Source organism: Pagrus major, chromosome 9 (assembly GCF_040436345.1).
Source record: "Pagrus major chromosome 9, Pma_NU_1.0".
In the NCBI taxonomy this organism is placed as follows: Eukaryota; Metazoa; Chordata; class Actinopteri; order Spariformes; family Sparidae; genus Pagrus; species Pagrus major.
In genome coordinates, this window is record NC_133223.1 from 19,536,566 (window position 1) to 19,557,283 (window position 20,718).

General features: G+C 39.6%; 1 protein-coding gene across 1 annotated transcript in view; it reads left to right on the forward strand.

Annotated features, from left to right (window-relative positions):
* Positions 1-20,627, forward strand: part of LOC141002064 (coiled-coil domain-containing protein 148-like) — a 32,085-nt gene extending 11,458 nt beyond the window's left edge. The window contains exons 9-14 of the mRNA XM_073473223.1: positions 4,406-4,612; positions 15,348-15,488; positions 17,248-17,366; positions 18,809-18,926; positions 19,112-19,246; positions 20,484-20,627. Of these exons, the coding sequence (XP_073329324.1) occupies positions 4,406-4,612; positions 15,348-15,488; positions 17,248-17,366; positions 18,809-18,926; positions 19,112-19,246; positions 20,484-20,627 (864 nt within the window). The remainder of the gene's footprint in view (positions 1-4,405; positions 4,613-15,347; positions 15,489-17,247; positions 17,367-18,808; positions 18,927-19,111; positions 19,247-20,483) is intronic.
* The last annotated feature ends 91 nt before the right edge of the window (positions 20,628-20,718 follow it).

Below are 20,718 nucleotides of genomic sequence, written 5' to 3' on the forward strand. Positions count from 1 at the left end.
GACATCAGTGTTCATACTTATATTTTACTGTTACTGTTATTCATATATTTAACACAATCTGATCTGCTGACCTCTGAGCAATTGGAGATTATGTGTCTTGCTCAAGAGCACTGCCCACTGCCCTCTTAATTGTTCTCCATGACTGTACTGCACACAACGTACATGCCCCAATTTCACAGATGGAAACACACATGCATATACTTTATATTGATGCACAGACACCCATCTAAAAATGTAACTCTGAAGCCTCCCTGCAGTGTGAGTCCCCGGCTCCCTGATCAATGTAGCTCAGTGGCCTGAACCGAGCACACACAGATAAGCTCGGACAATGATCTGCTCAGCACCCCGCAGGATGTGCCATGTCACCCACTGTGGACGACTGGCTCACGCCACCGCCCAGCATCGCCATGACAACCGCCAGCCCTGCTCTCCTCCCTCACCCGCACCCAGAGACCTGTCCTCATATCAGTTCCAGCTGGGTGCTGCATTTAGAGCTGTGATCGTTCAGCCTGGGGGAGAAGAGGAGGGAGTGCGAGAGGGATAGATGCGTTTCAGTCTACACTTTACACTTCCTCAGGAACAGACCCAGAGTTGATGTAATGCTGACTCCACCTAATTCAGCTATTAGTCATAATTAAGCTTGCTTGCGTGCAGTGGATAATCAGTGTGGAGTACAGATTGGGTTGCTGAAACCCCTCTGATTAAGTGCATAAATGCTTTTCTGATATCAGTTTGTGAAATCTTGATTTTATACAGGCTTTCTTTGGCATTTTTCCCTATCTGAACAAGCATGACATTGATTGGTATCCAATATATATCCAGCTCAAAGGATGGTCTCCTACTTAAGGTGAGCTCTGCACTGCACGACAAGTTTTGGCTCCATTAGCAATAAAGTGAAAAAAGAAACCCGTTTGTTAGGCAGCAGTCTGCTTTTGGTAGATAATTTTTATTTTATTTGTCGTGTGAAAAATAACTCCCATTGTACTTGCAGACATACGGGTCGATTGGAAATTCTATAGTTAGCACTTTAATTACAAAATCATTTCTATGGAGTCAACATCTCAGGAGCTTTCTTGTGCTGGTTTTTCACTTCAGTTTGAACATTTAATAACATGAACATAATATTTTGCTTAACTGCCGTTTAGTTCCATCTGTGTGCAATCATTTCAGGATGATTGCAACATTTTCTGTTGCTTTTGTCAGTCTTCTTTAAATTCTGACACTTTAGTTTGTAACTAGATCACAGGTGTGACATATTACCACAGTTAAAAGGTTTGTGAAGTGTAGCAATTTAAGACCCTTGGTGATAAATGAGCTCCTATGCTCTCTTCAGTTGCTTGCAGTATCTACTGATCAAGGGTCTGATGAAGGGTCATTACGTCACTGAATCTCGAATCTCCTGAAGGTTAAATCAGAGGTTAACCTACTCTCTGAAGTGTGTTCTTTTATTTTCTGGAGGCATTTCTTCATCAGAAGTCATACGACGTAGATATGTTGGGTTTTAGTGTGTTTCTTCATGCATCTTCCATTGACTTTAATACAGCTGTCACCACAGCCTGGCACCAAAGCAAGATTTGTAATGACCCTTTGTTCTTTTTTAGGTCCCTTGATTTTGATTAAGATGGAGAAGAATAGGTTGAGAGAAAACTAGGAGTTTTACTTTATGTTGAGATTTGTGAGATTTAGGCATGGGACAATAATAGAATTTAACATCATGGTTATCTTCACCAAAAGACTCAGAGACAGGACTCACACTTTTTTAGTCAACATCCTTTTTTGTGAAAAACAAGATAGATTTAAAAGACACAGGAAATCAATATAGGACTGTACATTATCAAGCTTGCTTAAGTCTCTCATGTGAGGATATTCACAATTATCCTGATTTATGATTATTCCGATAATGGAAATTCGCCACAATCAACCTATCCTGAGTGTCTTATATTGTCCCATCCTCCGTCTTTGGTTTTGAAGAGAAAAATAGAGCAGAAGGAAGGAACGATAGAAGCAAATCTGTCCCAGTAAAGTTCTTCTTTATACTGCATGTAGAAATGTGTGGACATGTTTTCTGTGCTCCCAAAGTAGAACCAGTCTCACATGGTGATACTCCAGCTAGCTTAGAGTGGGCATCTCCCTCTGCTGGATGGGGCACTTTATTGTCTATTATGACTTACAGTCCTCTTTAATGTTCTCTCATAACAAGCAGGAGGCCAACAGAGTACCAGCAGGTTTTCACAGTAATGCACTCATAATGTACTGATGCAGTTGTAGGAATAATTCATACCTCTCACCTATTCTGACTATACCTGGGAAGCCATTTTCATTTCCTCCTTTTGTATGGCTCAATCCTCGTGGAGACAGCCCTCCGGTGGATGCAGCTGCTTGAGCTAAGAGTCGTGCCACTTTAAGTGTGCACTGCAGACACAGTGCGGTGGATGCTTCAGTACATACTATATGTGATGTGTTGGCTAAAGTGCATGCCCATGTGCAAAAACACATTGCATGACAAATGCAAGCCTGTGTGCATGTACATACTGTGTTCCTGCTCACTCACTTCAAACAACACAAGAAAGGCAAGGGTAGTGAAAGAGAGGACAAGGGAAAGTGAAGAACAAAGGGTGGATCTTCCTCAAGTTCTGAGGCTGTGCATTAATAAACAGGATTTGCTCGACTGCCTCTGGCACTTCTGTTCCGTTGGCAGGTCTGTCAGCTCACTCATTTTCAATAAAACCAGTCAGCCATCTAATGCCATCCCACCGTCAGTTAGCCGCTATTAGCCCATAGATGAATATCATTCCCTCTGTTCCAGTGAAGCAGCCAAGTGATGCAGCCTCTGTGAGCGCTGACACAATGATGAATAGCTACAGGCATCCCTCACACAGAAAGGAACTGTTTTCCTTCAGGACATTTCACAGCCAGGAGAAAGGGACCATTTTATACACCGGCGGAGCTAGATCTGACACAGAGCTTTCCCGATGGCCCTGCTGCCATTATAGTAGACAGTGTATCATGTCAGGGTGTTTTTGAGTTTCTGTTTTCATGTCACTAATGTTGTGCAACACTGTGTGGAATACAACTGTGTTGCTGTTTGCACTGCAGTACTTCAATCTTGCCATTTTTTCATATGATTTTTGTTTAATGCTTATAAGAGTTATTGGTATTGGGATATTCCACTGACATCGCTGATTCATGTACCAATTGAGATTCTATAGTCTGATTGATTCAATTTTTCCTTCACACTCTTATGAAATTCTATTATTACCTTTGAACACATGTAGAGAAATCTACTTGCCAGTAGTCAGTGTTGTGAAAAGTACCCAAAAGTCCTACTTCAGTAAAAGTAAAGATGTTGTGCTAAAATATTACTTTATATCACTGAAAATGAAAGTCACCAATGCAAAAAGTACTTGAGTAAAAGTATTGCAACGATTGCAACATTTGCAGAAAAATTCAGAATATTGGTAATGGCTAATTAACTATAATGCCTATTCTAACCTGTAACATTATATACCCATCAAGTTGGACCCCTTCAGCAGCTTGTAACATGTAACTCACGTGCACTAACATGCACATGCAGCCAGCCCGTCTACCAAAACAAAGAATAGGGAAACTTATATCACAACACACACATAGGAAGTGAGACTTTATTTTCTGGTCAGGATGCCAGATGCCACTACTCCACTGTATCTTTTTAAAGCAAATAGTTGTTTTCTGCCATATTAAAGTTTAAAATCTCATATGTAGGACCTTTAAATTATCATAATTTAACTTATTTTAAGTATAATACTTAATTAAATTAGATAAAATTACATTTCATAATTTTAAAAAATGAGCTACTTTGACTCTGATGCAGCACGCAGTTAGCACTTAAATTTAATGGAGTGAAAAAGTACAGTAATTGCCTTTAGAATGTAGTGGTGGAGTGGAGTGATAAAGTAGCAGAAAATGGAAATACTCAATGAAAGTACAAGTATCTTAAAACTGTACAACACAGTACTGTACTTGAGTAATTGTACTTAGTTACATTCTATCAAATAAAAGAGGTTGCCAGAGCAATTTTCTCTCCTACACCCATTAGTATGTGAAGGCAACTTACTCTACAGTTGGAATACATTTAACTTGAATGCATTCTTGTATATTTTTTTGCTCTTTCAATACAAAGTGGTGTGTGGTTTACCACAGCCTCATGTAACCTTACACATTATACCAACAAGAACAGTAGTAATAATAGCAATCATCTTCATCATCATAATCATAACCATCAGCAAGAAAGAACTCTGGTATCATATCAGAATTGTTATTGGCAGATGTCTGAATTCACGTATCAGAACTGACACTATAGACCAGTCAAGACATTCAGTAATGTCTTTGTATATAAACGCCTTTTTCATGCATGTTGTTCCTCCAGATGGAGCATGAGCGTGTGTGGGACTGGCAGCGCTTCACCCAGGCACAGCTGAGAGCCGTGACCCAGCAGTGGCAGCGGGACCATAAAGAGCTGCTGGTCAGAGCTCTGGTCACCCTGCAGGACGCGAGACATGCCCACCAGGAGGAGCTGGAGCTCCACAGAGGCCACCAGCACCAGCAGGACATCTGCTCGCATCTCAGGGAGAAGGTTAGTGTGTGGTACACCTCTTCACACCAAGAGCTGTCACGTTTCTTACTTTATGAGATGGTGCTTTTTATGTTCTCAATTATGCTACAGTTCTGTGTCTCGGAGCCATATTTAATCCCTGCAGGAAGTGGATCTATAACTTTAATATTATACTTGTTCATTGTTCTGCTGCTTTAGTCAGTTTGAGCTCTCTGTGGTCTACTTCTCCATCATTCTTATTTATAAGGCGCAGTCACTCACATCTGCTGGTGTAGTGAGCTGGTTTCCAGTTTCTACTTTTCCTGTATCCTTTTCAAACTATGTGTAGTTGTTGGGAGAGATGTGTGAGGAGTAAGACAGGCAGAGGCATCTGACTGCCTTCTTGTGTACAGTATATCTGCTGACAAGGCTGCATACTACGCCAGGCTGCCTGACAGCATCTCTCGCTTTAGCAGCCACTCGGGATGGGCTGTGAATGCAAACAAGCTAATAAGGATGGTCTTGCAAACATGATGTTGCTGTCTCTGAGGGCTGCTAGTTCACATTCACACAACAAACAAGTTACTCATGTGAACAAATCCGAGTGTTGTTGATGCAGCGCTGAAGAAATTGAATTTGCTTTGCCTGCCAGTTTTTTTTTTTTTTTGTTTTAAATGGTGCTTATGTCCTGTGGCGGATTAGATAACAAGACACTCTGATGTACTGAGATAGGGTCGGTGTGAACAATCACGACTGACTCTAGTTTTGTATTGTGGACATGTAATACTACTCTGCAGGGGCACCAGCCCATTCATGAGAGGTCAAGCCGAGTATGTTCCCCTCCTTGTACAATAGTTGATTTTTTTTATGTCACACTTAAATTTTCCAATATTGTCAGGATAAACAAGCTTCTGCAAATATCGGAGAGCCAGATATAATTTATCTCACCTCAGGCGTTCACAGGCGTCTCAATAGACACAGAGACACACACACACACATTTAAGTAGTCTACATAATAAGGGGTATTTTTGCAAATGGGGTTTTAATACAAAACAATCTCCGGAAATCTGGGAAATAAACTCTGTCCATACTAAGACCCCTGAAAACACGTTCATCATGTTCAAATCATGTGGCCCTTCATGTACACTGCCGGCATGCCGGTGTAAACAGGAAACAGATGTATGCTTGCTTGGCTGTAAAAAATACTATGAATGAGGCAGGGAAACGTGACTGTTCTTCAGAAAATCTTTTGTGTCTTTCTTAATAAAATAAACACAATATTACATCCATAACATCAATGTACAAATTAAAATACTCAATATCATATAACATAACACATAGGCTTTTTCAAGTTCACATTTGCCAATGATGCTAGGCTCAGTTAGAACAAACATGGATGTCTGCTTCATTGTTTTCAAAAATCTCCTTTTCTGTCCGTCTAGACATAAACATGAAAAAGAAGTTTCTGAATATCTCCAACCTGGAAGAAGTTTTTCAAAAGGTCCTTTTTCAGCGACCTAAAACTCAACAAATGTGCTCACCAAAGGTCAAAACACATAAAAAAAGCTTTGAGAAAAAGCCTGTGTACGTGTGGACGGGACCTTAGAATACATTGTCACACTCAGCCCACAAATTCATTCAAATTTGTCCTGTCTCTGATTTTAGTGTTACCATTTCATTTTCTGGCAAGGCTGCAAACTTGTGCCATAAATACTGGCTCTTTATTTCACAAGCTGCGCTTAACTGTACAAACTTGTGACCATAAACACTCTGATTTACTGCAGCATCCCTGATGCCTGACACCAGAATCTCTCTCTCTGAACCTAAAACAGAGATTGGATTGTAAGACCGTTTCAAAGAAGTGACAAATGGTTATTGTTCATGGCGTTTTATATGAATGCCTCATATTTTAGGAGAAAGGTGCAAAAGGGGTACAAGCTTAAGTGGCATTACTCTACTTAACATGTGAGAAGAGGGGGAGTGTACAGAGTTAAAACGTATTGAAGACAAGATAAACACTGAGGGTTTTAACTGTCTGAAAATTCAGACAGTCTCACTAGAAGAGAACAACTTGGGAACAGCTATTAAAAGATAGTATTAAGTGTCCATGAAAAACAACAATTCTTGTGTATTTATCACAGTGAAAGTCCACTTGATTTCTGTTTTGCTGTATGTTCGCTTTAATTCCAGGAAGTCATACTGTTTCAAACAATCAGCAGCTTGCGGCTTCTTTAATTTTCACATATTTCAACATAGTACGTGACAGGACTTCATCCAACCTGCTTTTATTATGCAGCTGATGCATTTACTTGGACTATTTTCACTTTATCCATCACTGTGCTCCTTCACTTACTACTGGTGTAAGTGAAGAAACAAATTCAATGGCAAAAATCACTTCACATTCAGTTCTACCAGAGAGAAACTCCTTGAGATACAGCTGCAATGACTGTGGCATTATTTAGATGCGAAAGACATAGGTTTTTCAAATGATTGAATATGTTATTCAAGATAGCAGTATGTATCTGCAAGCTTCCTTTTTGATGTATTTTCAAAATAACTTCAGCCTTTGACTTCTAGTAGATGTAAACATTGCAGTACAACATAAACTACACGCCTCTGAATATGGCAAACACATCCCTGAGTTATGTTTTCATAGCTCTCTGAGGCAATAAGAAAAAATAAAATCACACATATTCCCCTTTTATTCCCCTGACTTTTCCACATCTTCGTTTTTTGTTTATGCAGTGTGTGTGCACATATTTGAGTTTGTTGTGGAGCCTCAGATGGACGCCTGTTTGCATCCAATCATTCTTTCCACCGCCTTTATCATCCCAGCACAGAGACACAGCGGCGAGACAAGATGGATTCTCCTCCCGTTTCGTCTGCCTCTTTAACGCTTTCTTTTCTGCAGCTGCTCCCTCTGACCGAAGCAACTCCACTGTCTCTGCTGTTAGCCACGCAACCCTCTTGAGATCAACTCCCTTTCTTATTTCTTATTTTATTACTATTTTATTATGTGTGCTGTATTGTGTCATAGGATTTAGTAGAAGACTTGCGCAATGTAGCTGGCAGGCCACCTGTATCACAATGTATATTTTATGGAGGACCCACGGTCAACATCGTGATCCATTATTTAGGAGCAATTCATCCCCAGTTGTTTAACTTTGTTTTTTTGCACAGTATATTGTATATGCGAGAACTTGTACCTCAGGGTGGAAAGCTCAACTAATTAACACGTCTAAACTTCTCGACTTAAAAAGAGAAAGTGTGATTTCATTAGAAAATATATCCACACATCTGTGTTAAGTAGGGAAATAAACGCCAAAGAGACATATAGGATTACAAATTCTTGTGATCTTGGTGGGAACCAGTAAGTTGACCACCTGAGTCAGTTGTAACACATTAACATAACCTGCTGCAATTGAGTCTTAAGTCTTGTTTGCCCAGGCCTAGCATTACCTGGGGACCTTGAGTAATTGGTAGCTAATAATTGCAGAGGTCGTCTGTGATCTTAATCCTGTGCGAATCTGACATGTTCCTAATTTGTAAAGAATTCCACCATTTATTACGTACAATATTTCACCAAACACGGAGGTCATATGATAATTATAGTCCTGTGTGAATCTGCATCTCTGTGATTTGGGGTTGTATACATCTGATTTCTGTTGTAAGACAACTTAACAAGCATGAAATTGGATCGCAGCTCATAATATGTTTGACAACAGTCAACAGTTGTGCTGAAAGTACGTGTATTAACATTTAAAAAAAAAAGGTTAGCAGCAGCAAAGGTTGTCATCAACAAGTAGCGCATCCTTTACTTGATCTAAATGAGCAGAAGGGCATACAGAAAAGTGGGCAAATCAGATCTAAACTACATTAATAATGTGGCTGCTGAAAAACAGATGCCTCGCTTCTGGAAGTTGATAGTATGCAGAGCCTTGACATCATATCCAGGAGGTAATGTCTGTAAATACAAGTAAAATACAGACTTTTCTTATCCTGTGCAAATGCATCACACAAAACACAAACGTTGGATTGTAATTTCTAAATCACACAAGGTCCCCTGCCCTGAATACTAATTCTGTGTGAATAGAGCTTAGATTAAACTAGTTAGCAAGTGAGCAAAGAAGTTTAATACCCAGCTTAAAGTAATGAAAAAAACAATTTAAACACCGAAAAGTATGGATAAAAAATGTACTATATAGTCAAAAAAAAAAAAAGATAATGAACACACCATTGAAAAAAATTAGTTAGCTTATTTAATTTTGGCAGCCATTTCAGCGCAAGAAAAGATAAACAAGAAATATACTTTTTTAAAAACGAAATAGTTAGCTTAAAGTAATGGATGAACAGTTGATCAATGGTGCGTTTGTAAATTTGGTCTAAGTCTACATTAAAATGAGAGTGTGGCTGTTCTAATTAGAGGGTGCTTTTTCTGTATGAATTAACAAGCGGGTCAGTTGCAGCGTGGGTTAATGTTCAGCATTAGTAACTCTATATTTACCCAGAGGTTAACCTACAACTCAACCCACAAAACATTTGCTAAATCTGCTCATCTAATGTAGCTTAACATTTCAACACATCAACATTTCAGTGACCAATACCTCTAAGCTAACTTAAAAAAGTTATTCAAATAACACTGATTCATGTCCACGCATATATGATGAATTATTTCAGTTAATTTCAGATTGCCATTTCAGCTGCTCACGATACAGTGACTGCTTCTGACGCTCTGCTGCTGAAAGAAAGAAAGAAAAAACTAAAAAGAAACAGATTTTAAAAAATGAAATGGCTAGCTAAATGTAAATGATTCCCATTGTTGGCTAAATGACCTAGCTGCTAAAAACCAATGCAACCATATCCACTTTTATACAAGTGATATTTGATAACATCCAGTTTATAATCCATTCATAACATAACTGAATGGTGCCAGTTAAGTGGTACTTTTGGATTTGGAGCCACTGGTCTGAATGATGCATCTTCACAATGATGTAAATGAGCTAAGATAACAACTCCAATGTTTACAGCATATTTGAAGTAGATTAAGAAGATAAAGGACTGCTGTGTTCCTAATGTAGTTATATAACCACCTTCTACATCTCATCTTCTCTGAGCCTCCATGGGTTCAGATGAGAGCATATATTGGACAGTGTTTTGGTCAGTGCGGTTCCGGCTCTTACCTCATTATAGGGAGCACGGCTGTGTGCTGCCAGCTCTCTTCTGATGGACGTGTAGTGGGAAGAAATCCAGGGTAATTGATTTCAGAGTTACCGTGTACCCCTCTGTTTTGGAAAGGGCAGGGCTGTCACACAAAACATCGCTTCTTCTTGAGAACCACAGATTGGCCATGCGAGGATGACTGGCTGGATCCATGTGTCTGGACAAAGATGACATAACTGATCATAGCAGTTTCAGAAGGCACTCTTGATGTGTTATATAGAGGGATTGTAGAAGGTGTGTATTGTTAAAGTAAAAGTAAATAGATGATTAAGACAACTACTTAACATATCATGCATGAGATACAGCTTATTTCATTCCAATTTATCTCTGTCAGACAGACTCTTCTTCTCAAATCATCAGCTGTTTGTTCTGCAGTGTTCTGGCTGCTGTAATTAGCTGGCATTGTTCTCCGTGTTACTGTTCATTCCAGCCTTTTATTCTGTCCTTGCTTTCGTTTTGCCTCCCACTTATATCTCACTCCCAGGCATCTTTGATGAGCGATTGTGTTTTCCACATGAGTAAATAAAGCCTGGAGGGATGACAGATTGTTGCAGCATGCTCAGGTGGGGAAGGGATGAGCAGGCCAACAGGACAAGCGACACAACAAGGAAGATTTTCACTAGACGGGAGGCTTTCTTTTATTGCAAAAGCTCATTTTTCATTTCCTGCTCTCCAGAGTACTTTGTAATATACACAGCGCTGATGCAGATTAATTTATACCCGGATGATCTGTGTGCCCTTCCTGCAGTAATCAGTGTATTCTCTAGGCACTGTTTGTTAGCAGATCCTCTGTCATTGAGTGTTAGCGACTAAAAAGTACAGCTCTTCATCCCTCTGGTGGCTGAACTGACACGACAGAGTCTCAGTAGTTGAGACAGTGCGTGGGCCACACAGTTTTTCAGCCGACAACTCTGAGGAGTTAATTGCTCATATGCGGATAATTTTTTCTCTCAAAGTGATGTGCTTGTTACGGACTTCAGGAGAATTCTTATAGTGCTAGCTGTGGAAACAAAGAAAATTGCATGGTTTAATTTTTCTCATTTCTTAATGGAAATTAGTTCTTGTCTCTGTAAAGATTCTGGAAATCTTATGTGCCATTAATGGCACTCAGTAGAGCTGTTATTATGAATACTCCACTCATTCTCTCCAGTTTGCTGCTCTGGTTCACAGAAACGATACTGGTTGAAGATTTGAAGTTTTGCATGAGTTCACACCTAATCTGTTTCACTCATCGGTTACATATTGAAGGTTTGCCATTAAATGACCCTGTGATGGAAACTTTGACAGCTGCTGCGACGCCCCTTGACAGAAGGCGTCACGATAACTGTACAGTTGTATTAACAAAGGCTTTGAGCAGGCTGCAGTACGCAGATAAAAAGGCTATCATTCTTTTTGTTATTCTGACATCTCTGCAGTCATTTATGTGGCACCATGAAAAAGGATGCTGTCCCATTTCTCTTTGAATTCCCTGAAAATGAGATTCCAGTGACAAATTACTGAAGACTGTACGTTTTATTCCCTTTGTGCTCCCTAAAAGGCTTTTTCATCTCTGCCTAAACAAGAAAGACATACAAAATACATCAGTTCTCAGTGGATCTAAACTTTAAAGATCCGTTTCAGATAAGGTGAACACTGCAACTGAACTTTGAACTTCTTGCTTAATGAGACTAAAGAGAAAACAAGAGTGTTATCAGTCACATATTAGCTTGCATGTCTCCAAAAATATGCTTTCCAGGCCCGCCCATCGGGTTGTTTACACAGCCCATCTCTCAAGGTCCCAAGCATCAAACACTCAGGTATCTTATCTGGGCCAGGCCGATAGCTTGATGGATGGTTTAATTATGTGTGCTTGTTTTTCTGTAAAAAAAAACAAAGCTTTTTTAATTGTATTTTCAGCAGGAAAGCGGGAGAAGCAGGGGAATGACATGCAGCAAAGGTCCCCTGCTGGACTCAAAACAGGGCTGTTGTAATTACTGTACATTGTCAGCTTCTAGATGCCACCAGAACATGAATAATTTAAAATGCATTTAAACTCTATATGCACTGTATGGAAAATAATCTCAGATATTTTATATTGTATAGGGACTTTTTTTCTTAAGGCAAAAATAATGTTGCAAGAAAAGATGCCCACGATGCACACTAAAGTGTTTTAGTAGCTGTTTTTTCAGCCTTTGTTCAAACTTACGTGGGCTTTGGGGGTTTTGTATAGGTCTGGTGTTTTGCTCAGCGCAACACTAGAGTCATTCACTGGAATCATCCTCTGACCTTCGAAAAAGATTATATTCCAAGGAAATACTGGAATAAAAGCCAACAACTGTTAAAGGCAGCAGGAACTCCAAAACAGGACAAATGTAACAGTTACTTACAGCATATGTAGCATCATAAATATTAAAGGTGATTTATATATTTAGGTATTATGCTCATTTTCAGATTTATAATTTTATTTTGGGTTACTACTTGAATAGGTTTACATGCTTTAGCGCTCAAAAAACACATCAGTTATATCATACTATTCACTGCTGCAGCACTGTATTACCCCTCTGTCTGAAACGCTCTGTTTTAGCTCCTGTCTCTTAAAGACCTTCCTCCTGACTACCCAGTCTCCTCTGATTGGTCAGCTCACACACGCCTGACCAAACACCGCTAACAACAACAGAGCAGCTGTGCTGAATAGACTCTTACATGCCAAACTTGCCGCTAGTCATTAATTGCGAAAATATGTGACATAGTGGCATAGTGTGATGTCACAAAGTCACGGAATTAAAGGCGGGACTACTGATGAGGCGTTTCAGGGGCAGAGTTTTCTGTGGGAAAGAGGAGCTTCTGTTGGTGTGAAATTAAACCTTTTTAACTTTCAAGATCTTTTACATGCACAGGAACCTGTATAAAACACTAAAGGAAAGGAAATAACTGAAAAAAAGCATTATCATCTCCTTAAAGGCTGCAATTAACAGTTATTTTCTGTGTTGGTTAATCTGCAGAATATTTTCATGATTAATCTGTTAAACATTTAGTCTATAAAATGTCAAAAAATTGTGGGGAAAAAAAATGCTCATCACCGGTTACCAGAACCCTCAAAATACTTCTTTTGTCCAACAACAATCTAGAACCCTACACCCAAGACCCTTCATTTAAAATCATGAATGTGAAAAAAGCAACAAATCTTTACATTTGAAGGTGCAATATGTAATCATTTTAGTTTAAAACATTCAAACATTTACTGAAATCGTCAACAGAATGTGAAGAAATAAATGTGGCCAAGAAGCTGGACAGCAGATGTGTGACATTTTTGCTTGAAAAATGACAGAAATGATTAATCAATTATCAAAATAAAACAAAACTAAACAACTTTTATTTCCACCTAACAGATTGCAAGTCTAATAAATATTGACACTGCTGTCACTATTATTACTCAGTCACTACTCACTGTCACGAAGATTGCATATTGAACGCAGTTTCGGGGAAATTAGAGCCCTACATGTCCGCTTGAGAGAACATTTTGATTTTCAAAGAAGAAGCCTGTTGTGGCTCCCGCTTCAACACTGTCAAATGCAGCTGGATTAGAGGCTGTATTTGTTTTGATTCCTCTCTCAAGCACGCAGCTGCTGCTGTTTCTCAAGCGCACATCAAATATGATTGACTTGATGATACTGCTACTGGTGCTAATGTGTGTGTGACCATGTTAATTTGCAGTTCATTCCTTCAGGGATTCCTAAGCTCTCCTCTGATAGATCTGTGAATGTGTCTGCCCCGTCGGAATGCAACACTTTAATACCCGGCATACCACCGAGAGGCTGCTGCATAACGAACCTGTCACTCACTCCCTGGCAAAATGTGGACTGTGTGTGCGTGTGCGTGTGTGTGTGAGATAAGTTTAGACCATGTGTTTCCAGATAGCTACGTAGCTGGGTGATTGCTTTCTCTGCAAACATATGAACACAATTTTAGAAGAGTAATATTTGTCAATTTTCTGCCAAGACATTGTATCTCCAGTGTTTCCTCTGTAATTGTTTTGTAGCAGTGGTAGCAGGGGGTAATTTTTGGTTTTTGCTTCACGTCCATCCCTGTTGGTCTTTGTTGGTTCTCATGCTATAAGTGGTTACAGGAATAATATTGTTCATGTTTTCATGTCAAGTTATGTGATCAAGACGGAGTAGGCCTTATTCTTATTTGTGTGGGGCTTTTTTTGTTTTGTATTTTTATCTCGATCATCAATGTTACATTTCCCATTTTCTAGCTGTTGTGGCATTGTTCTTACTGCGGTGATCAATGGTGGTCCACCATTCTGGAGTGGTGGACCACCATTGATCTCCATGTTTGGTGATTACCATATTTTTTTTATATATTCATGGGGTTTACACACTCTCTTAGTATCATTAAAGCCCTTTTAACTCTATTGGTAGTGACACAAATCTATAGGTTGCTTTTGTTTATCAATAAAAAGATAATACTTAGCACACACATTTTTGCATACTACATTTAAACTTAAACTTAAAGGGTAAGTCCCCTAATTTTACACATTAAAGTGTGTTTACAGGTCTTAGGGAGTACTGCTGCATTAGTGAAAAAAGTAGTTTAAAGCCTTTTGTAGCTTCAGAGGATAGATTTCCTCCAGTGATGTCATTCAGTGGCTAAGGTTGTGGGTAATATAGGCATCAGGTTTTTTTTAAAGCAGTCCACTGGTCTAGCATTGTCTAGTTGGATTCATTATGGACAGTTTAAAAACAAATCGATAGACTTATGACTCAAGTCAATTAGTCCAAGTCTTAAGCAAGTCCCAAGTCATTTTTTCTTGGGGTAGTCAGGTCAAGTCCTTAGTTAAGGCCAGTCAAGTCCCAAGTCAAGTTCCTTTTTCCCTAACCAAGAAACCTCAGTCTTACCTGCAGTATCCAGTCTTTATAAAAAGAAAAGACCAGGTGTTAGTGCCTGTCAAATAATGATATTAATATTTATTTAACCTGTTCAAAGGTATGACAAAGAATTGAGTTTTTGTTCATTGAAATTCAGGGAAATAAATGAAATCAAATAAAAAACATTTCAAAAAAGAAGATACTTCTCAATTAATTGAACATTGACAAGTATGTGTCCACTGAGTGGCATCACTGGAGACATGCAGCTTCCTCTGGAGTCACAAAAGCTTTTATACTACTCTTCTCACATATGTATGTAGTAGTACTCCCCAAGACCTGTAAACATACTTAATGTGTAAAATTGGTGGAGTTAACCTTTAATGCTCACAATCCATACAGTGTAAAAGCTGGATGGGTATCTACATGTGAATGAGTCTTGACTTTTTGGAACTGTGTATAATACCTGAGTTCCGTTTAAAATAGAGCTTCTTTATGATTCAATGATTTGATGGGTCCTGTGGTGATTTAAAACAAAGTGTGAAAGGCAGTTTTGACACCTCCTCTAAAGTTCATTCCACGCTTTGGCACCGTGGCACTGGGGCCCAGCTGGTTGTCTCCCTGTGAGTGATTCTTTCAAGACAGCTGTTGATGGCCAATAACCTGTGTTTTGTTTCTCCCTGGTGTGTGTTTGCATCTGTGTTTTGTAGCTGCAGCAGTGGCGGGCCCAGCAGGAGGAGGTGGCAAAGCTGGAGGCAGTTATAGCTGCTAGACAACAGGAGGAGGAGGAGGCAAGGTTAAAGAGGGAGCACGAGAGGGAGACGGCCATCAGATCGCAGCAGAAAGAAAAAGTAAACACGTCCTCGACTCACCCATCACATTAAATGTGTCAGTGTCTTCCTGCAGGACTTACTTGATAACACCATATATGCCTATGGCATATATGGTGTTATCAAGCAAGTCCTGCAGGAAGACACTGCAGGAAATTATTCGAAGGCTTGCACCCATCGAATAATTTTATTCCTTGGATTGTAATGTTTGTGCTGTGCTCACAGCATCCATATGAGGTGTGCATATATTAATTTCCCGTGCGTGCAAGTTTATTATCTTGAGGGAAAAACAAGATGATTCCCTTCAAATTCATCTGCCTCTATATCCTGCAGCCAGGCCGCTTGAGAGGCACACAGCCAGCTCAAAATGAATAGCGCTCAGTTGAACAAAAAACACAGGACTGTCTTCAGCAGGAATGATCTGCTGTACATCTTAATGCACAATAGGTATAGATAGGTTGGGTTTGGACCGAAGTTTTACAGTGCTGAAGTTAGGACGTATTTGACTCCACCGGATAGCAAGCAATGGGCAAACATATAGCAGTGACTTCACAGAAAAAATAAAGTAGTTCTCAAAAGCACCAAATAATAAATGGCATTTCAGCTCAGGCTAAAACCTTTTAGTGTCTATAAATAAGCGTTTGAATGTCTATACACATAAAATAATGGCTGAATGTCTACACAAAAAAAACTGAATCACGCTTTTAGAACCATTAGAAATGTTTTGTAGCTGTCCCAAAACTGTGGACACTTTAAAATAGCTTGCTTCCATAAGTTACATAAAAACATATTATCTTTAAGGACATAAAGAAGTTAAGATTTCAATAAATGGCAGCCATTTGATAAAACTACACCAGCTTCAAGCTGCTTACCATTGACCATATTCACATGGTGGCCACTTTCCCTTGGCGTCACGCTCAGGGTGGAAAGCTTCAATGCTGGGATAAAGTTATGATGCTGTGTTCCAGGTTCCATGTTGTGTAAAGGTAAGGAAACTGACTAACTGTTATCCTTTCACCTCTTGCCAATTGATCAGCAACTGAAAATTTGGAGGGACACCAGACCATATTTGTTGGTAAAACAACATTTAATAATCAAACATGTTGTTTTACCTTGAAATATGGCCCGATGTCTCTCTGGATTTTCACTGCCCATTGTTATTTCATTTGCTGATCAATCAGGAAGCGATGAAATGAAAACAATTTGTCAGATTTCCTACGTGTGTAACCTGGAACACAGCAGTATGAGATTTTAGCTTTCCATCTGGAGCCAGAGGAACATGGCCGCCATGTGAATATGGTCTTTTCGTGACTAAACAGTTTAATTGTGGGCACACATGGAGATCAAATTGAAAGCATACATTGTTAAAATTATCTGGGTATTCTGATCATTTAATTTGGTTATTGTTCTCACAGGTACATCAATACCAGGATGTGTGTGTGTGTGTGTGTGTGTGTGTGTGTGTGTCTGACTGTTTAATTAACTCTCTCCTCAAGGGTCTGCTAGAAGAGCATGGGCAACCTGAGACACTCTGATTAATGAGAGCATTTAGGCTGCATTGGATTCCATATAATTTAGCACAAAAGTCTGTCAGACATTGAAATATCATCTCATTCTCTCTATTTACACTTATCTGATTCCTGCTCTGTCGCAATCAATAGGACATGACGATCCAGAGAGTTCTGCAGGGAGTCAAATTAGCGGAGGTGTGGTTACAGTTCTCGTGGCTGTTGTTAACTTTTTGTCGTTATTCTTTGTAAACTGTTGTTTTCCCCTCCAGGTCAGGCAGTTTTATTTAAACCAGCAGAAGAGGATGGAGGTGCTGGAGCAGAGGGATCGAGAGAGACTCGCTAATCTACGGAGTGTTATGGAAGAACAGGCACGGCGAGATAAAGAGAGGTGAGTGTTGCACCATGGGAGTTGTCACAAAGTCGCTAAAAGAGTCACCAAAAGAGAATCCAGAACTCGAAAAACACTATGATCCTGTCCGTTACAAAGCATGGCATAAGATGCATTTACCTTATTGCTTGTGGTCTTACAACCGCTCACAGTCACAGATATTCTAAAAACACATATTTATGTTTTCTATTCATATATTCAATTTCAAATAATTAATACATCACTTCACCGATTGCCATGGCAATAGTCATCTGTGGCTCAACATGAGCTTTGTTAAGTCTACAAAAATAAACCTGGTGATGACAACAAGGTTACCTGATCTTGGACTTCAAGACTAGAAATTTCTAACGGGAAAACCTGTGTCACAAACAGGAGGTGCAGAGTTTGAAATAGGTGGACATTTACCAGGCAGAGACTATAGGGTTTAACATTACTGGAGATTTTCCTGTAGTAGTGGCTGTATCTCTGGCTATGCTAGTTCACTTTAGGAATTCTTTTTTCAATCTGTCACCCAGCGTTTTGTTGGTGCAATACGAAATTCCAGACAGACTAAGGGAGGCTGATGACAGCAACCTGTGTTAAAATCCTGGATAACACTGAACTTCACAGACTGGTGATAAATATCAATGCATCTGAATGTGAATTTTACTTTTAACCTCATTAAAGGTGCAATATTTAGGAATTTTAGTTGAAAACATTAAAAAAACTAGAATTATAAACAGAATATGAAGTTGAACATTACGTCAAAGAAGATATTCTAAAATGATCCATCTGCACATCTAGAATATCTCCATGTGATCGAATAGTGCTGCCATCAAAAGTTTGAATATTTCACTCAGTGTAAATATCATATTGTCGCTTTAATAAAGAGCAGGAACAAGCTGATGTTTCACAATATGTATGGGATAAGATGAATTAACAACTATAGAGCGTTTTAAGGTGAAATAAAAGGAGGGAAGAAGGAGTTCAGTTCTGTATTTGATGACTCAAGATTTGTTCAACTTCTTGCACTTTAACAGCAACTTAACAGCACTTAAACTGACTTGTTTTTGCTGACCTCCAGTACTGCAGTGATGTGGAAGTGTGCTCCAGAGTGTGCCAGTACATCACTGTTTCACTCAGAGAGGGCAGTTTGTAGCTGTTCAGTTACTCTGCTTTTAAAACATATCCCGTTTGGTGTGGTTCGCTTAGCATTTCTCTGCAGACACTCAGAGAGACTGGCATTAATACCAGATAATGGTGTTGACTCATGGGGGGCTGAGAAAGAGATAAAAACAGATGATGGGAGAGCAGCCGCGCTCTGGCAGCTCCATAAAACCCTCCACAGCCCGGAGGCCTGCTGTGTCAGGAGTGATAGGTAACGTTGGTTGTGGCGGTGGCAGAGGCAGAGGATGAGAGGGGCTGCTCAGGTCTGATGTTCACACCCTCTGCGCCCCCTCTAGGGTGCAGTTTCGGGCAGATATGTTGCAGAGGCGAAGGGAGGAGATAGAGGCCCAGGAGCTTGAGCGGCAGAGAGAAGAAGAAGAGAAGCAGAATCGTCTGGAAGTTCTCAGAAAGCAGGTGGATCGTTATCTGCTCTTAACCTTTTCAACCACTCTGATTTTCTCTATCGACTCAAATGACCCTCAAGGGAAGACTTGACTCATCCTTATCTGAGTCGAAGCATCACTGCCACCTTATGGCTGTATGTATAAAGACAGTTGTGTGTTATCACTGTATTAAATGCTTTTTTTCTTATTAATTAGATCTGTGTGGTGGCAGAGGCAGACCCAGAGAGGATGATGGCAGATACAGAGGCTTGGAGGAGTCGACACTTGAATGTAAAGGAGTTTGAGCTCCAAAGACCTCTCTACAGTATTAACACGTACACAGACACACAGGTGAGGCAGGATAACATCGACCCTCCTCTAACCTTTAGCTTTGTATGATTACAAACGCTCTACCCTTTGGCTGCACGGTCAGTTGTCCCAAACTCCTTATCTATGCTGTGAATATTTTAAGCCTGCAAAGGCCTTTTTCCCAGTTTCCTTGATGTTAATTTAGCCATTTACAGGCAGAGGTGGGAAGTAACAAAATACACATTTTTTATTACTGTACTTAAGTAGATTTTTCAGGTATTTACCTGTGCATTTGAACACGAATATCTGTACTTTCTACCGCTTACAATTTACAGGCTCCCTACTTTAGTTTTAATGCATTTTAGGGGAATCATCCATTACTTTTTATTTTGTGTCATTGGATGCTGCCTTCCCAACATCACAAGACTGATTTCTTGTGTGCATATCACACGGCTGATGTTGCAAGACAGAAACAGACAGAGAGGGAGACTCGGATGGGGAGAAGAGGTGCGTTAGTGTCTTGTATCTGTAGAAACCCTGCAGCCCTCTGCCTGGATTTTCTTATTTGCTCAGTTTGTTGCTGCTCGGGACGCTTTACCAACCCAAAATGTCGGTATTTGACATCCTGGGAATGAGACTCAACAATCATTATCTTACTGGTGTGTTTAGGAACAGCTGGGACAAATCCTACTGATTCTACCTTTAAGTTTAATAGTCTTTGAATCATATTAATATGGTGTGAGGTTCAGTTGGCTTTGCATAGAATGTCTTTCAGAGCCTGTACTTTATTACTTTTACTTGAGTAAAGAAGTTGAATTAGTACTTCTACTTTAACCAGAGTCTTTTTAATACATCTGTACTTCTACTTGAGTAAAGAATGCGTGTACTTTTGCCACCTCTGTTTATTCTCCTCTTGTGTGAGACTGACCCAGTGAATTGGGGGGAAATTATGCAAGGTGGTTGGCTGGTCAGACAATATTTGTTCTAATCTCAGAGAACTTTATAGATGGCCTTGATCTCAAGGCCACACAGTCAGTCAGTCAGTGTACTTTAGAGTCTCTGTGTGGGAGGTTTTGTCATCACTGTAGAGGTTAGATTTTGGTTATTGTGCAACACAGGCAATGACTAATGATTGTCAAACTGAACAAACGTTCTCCTCAAATACCAAACTATAAAGGATGAGTGATTCATCTTGTTTCAAGTGTTAACCATAAAAACAAAGAATGGTAACATAGTGGGTTTATTTATTTATTTCTTCTTCTTTTTTTTACTTTTCCAGATTGTGTCTGATCCAAGGGTCCGAGTTGAGCAAGCTCTGCGGGAGGCTGGTCTGCACCACAGTCATTATGCCAAAGAGGTTCTGAGTGTTATAAAGCCTCCAAAACCACCTAGACGAGATACCTCATCCGTACTCAAGTTCTGACCAGACGCTTGTTTGGCATCACAAAAACCCTTGTTCTGGTATATAACATTGAATTAAATGTAAATAAGATATTTCACTTTGTGTAAAAATG